General features: G+C 60.5%; 1 protein-coding gene across 1 annotated transcript; it reads right to left on the reverse strand.

The window, feature by feature from the left end:
- Positions 1–6: 6 nt before the first annotated feature.
- Positions 7–1,305, reverse strand: ETH_00036260 (ABC transporter, putative; the record flags this gene model as incomplete). The annotated part of the gene is made up of 1 exon (XM_013379484.1): positions 7–1,305. A coding segment is annotated over one exon (1,299 nt), but the record flags the coding sequence as incomplete, so codon positions are not given.
- Between the last annotated feature and the right edge of the window lie 73 nt (positions 1,306–1,378).

The following is a 1,378-nucleotide window of genomic DNA, read 5'->3' on the forward strand; positions in this document are numbered from 1 at the left end:
TGCCGCTGCTGCTGGGCGACGGGCAGCAGCAGCAGCAGCAGCCGCCCTTAGAGCCTCTAACGCGGTCATGTGCATAGGAAGCACATCCGCATGGTGCTGTGGAAGCAGCAAAAGCGAAGAGCGCAGTGAGGTAGCGCAGCTCCGCTCCCCAGATGTTATTACCACTTCCGGCTGCTGCTGCTGCTGCTGCTGCTGCAGCTCCTGCTGCTCCTCTCGCACCTGGCCCGCCAGCGCCTTGAGGAGAGTTGACTTGCCGCTGCCGTTGGGACCCACAATGGCTATTTTCGAGCCCCTCCGGACCACTATGGTCACGTCTCGCAGGACCTCCTTCTCCTCTTGCTGCTGTTGCTGCTGCTGCTGCTGCTTCTGGTCACATTTGCTAGAGACGACAAGAGTGCAGCCTCTTAAAGCCATTATTTCTGCTGCTCTTTGCGGGCTGTGCGGCAGCAAGAAGACTGGGGGCCTTCCTGCTGGCTCGTGAGACGCAGGGGGTGGCGGCTGCTGCTTCAGCTGCTGCAGTAGCGTCTGATCTGCTGCAGTTGGCGGCCCCCGCTGCCTGCGCAGCTTCTGCTGCAGTTGCTGCAGCTGCTCCTGCTGCTTCTGCACAGCGGCAACCCACTGCTGCTGCCGCTGCTGCTGCTGCTGCTGAAAAGAAGCCACAGAGCCAACGAACTTGGGATCCAGACAGCCACGCCGCAGCAGCAACACTCCGTTGCAGACCTGCTGCAGCAGCTGGCGGTCGTGAGAAGCAATTATCATGGGAAGCGGCAGCTGCTGCAACAGCTGCTGCAACGCAGAAGCAGCAGCAGCGTCTAAGTGGTTCGTCGGCTCATCCAGCAGCAGCAAAAAAGGCCTCCCACATAGCGCCTTCGCAAGCAGCAAACGCATTCGCTCCCCGCCGCTGAGGGTCCCGAGTTGCTGCTGCTGCTGCTGCTGCTCTGCGAAGCCTACATGGTGCAGCACCGTAGCTACCCAGCGCTCATCATCTTCCTGCTGCTGCTGCTGCTGCTGCAGTTGAGACAGCTGTGACGCTGCAGCCAGCATAGCACGGTCCGGTGCCTCCGAGTTGCTGTTGCTGCTGCTGCTGTTGCTGTTCAGAGTGAGTTCCTGAAGCAGCCTTTTTTGCTGCTCTATCTGCTGCTGCAGCTGCTGCTGCTGCTGCCGCAGGTGGCTGTACACTTCCTCTCTGACGGTATTTGCTGCAGCAGCAGGATTGAAGCCTTCGAGGCCCTCTTGCTGCAGCAATGCCACGCGAGAAGGGGAGCATTTGAAGCGAATGAGCCCTGAGACGACACCTGTTTCCATTTCAAACGGACTCTGCTGCTGCTGCTGCTCCTGTGTCTGCTCTTGAAGCTGCTGCTGCGGCGGGGGGGGGGGG

Source organism: Eimeria tenella, genomic scaffold (assembly GCF_000499545.2).
Source record: "Eimeria tenella Houghton genomic scaffold, Eth_scaff3325, whole genome shotgun sequence".
Classification (NCBI taxonomy): Eukaryota; Apicomplexa; class Conoidasida; order Eucoccidiorida; family Eimeriidae; genus Eimeria; species Eimeria tenella.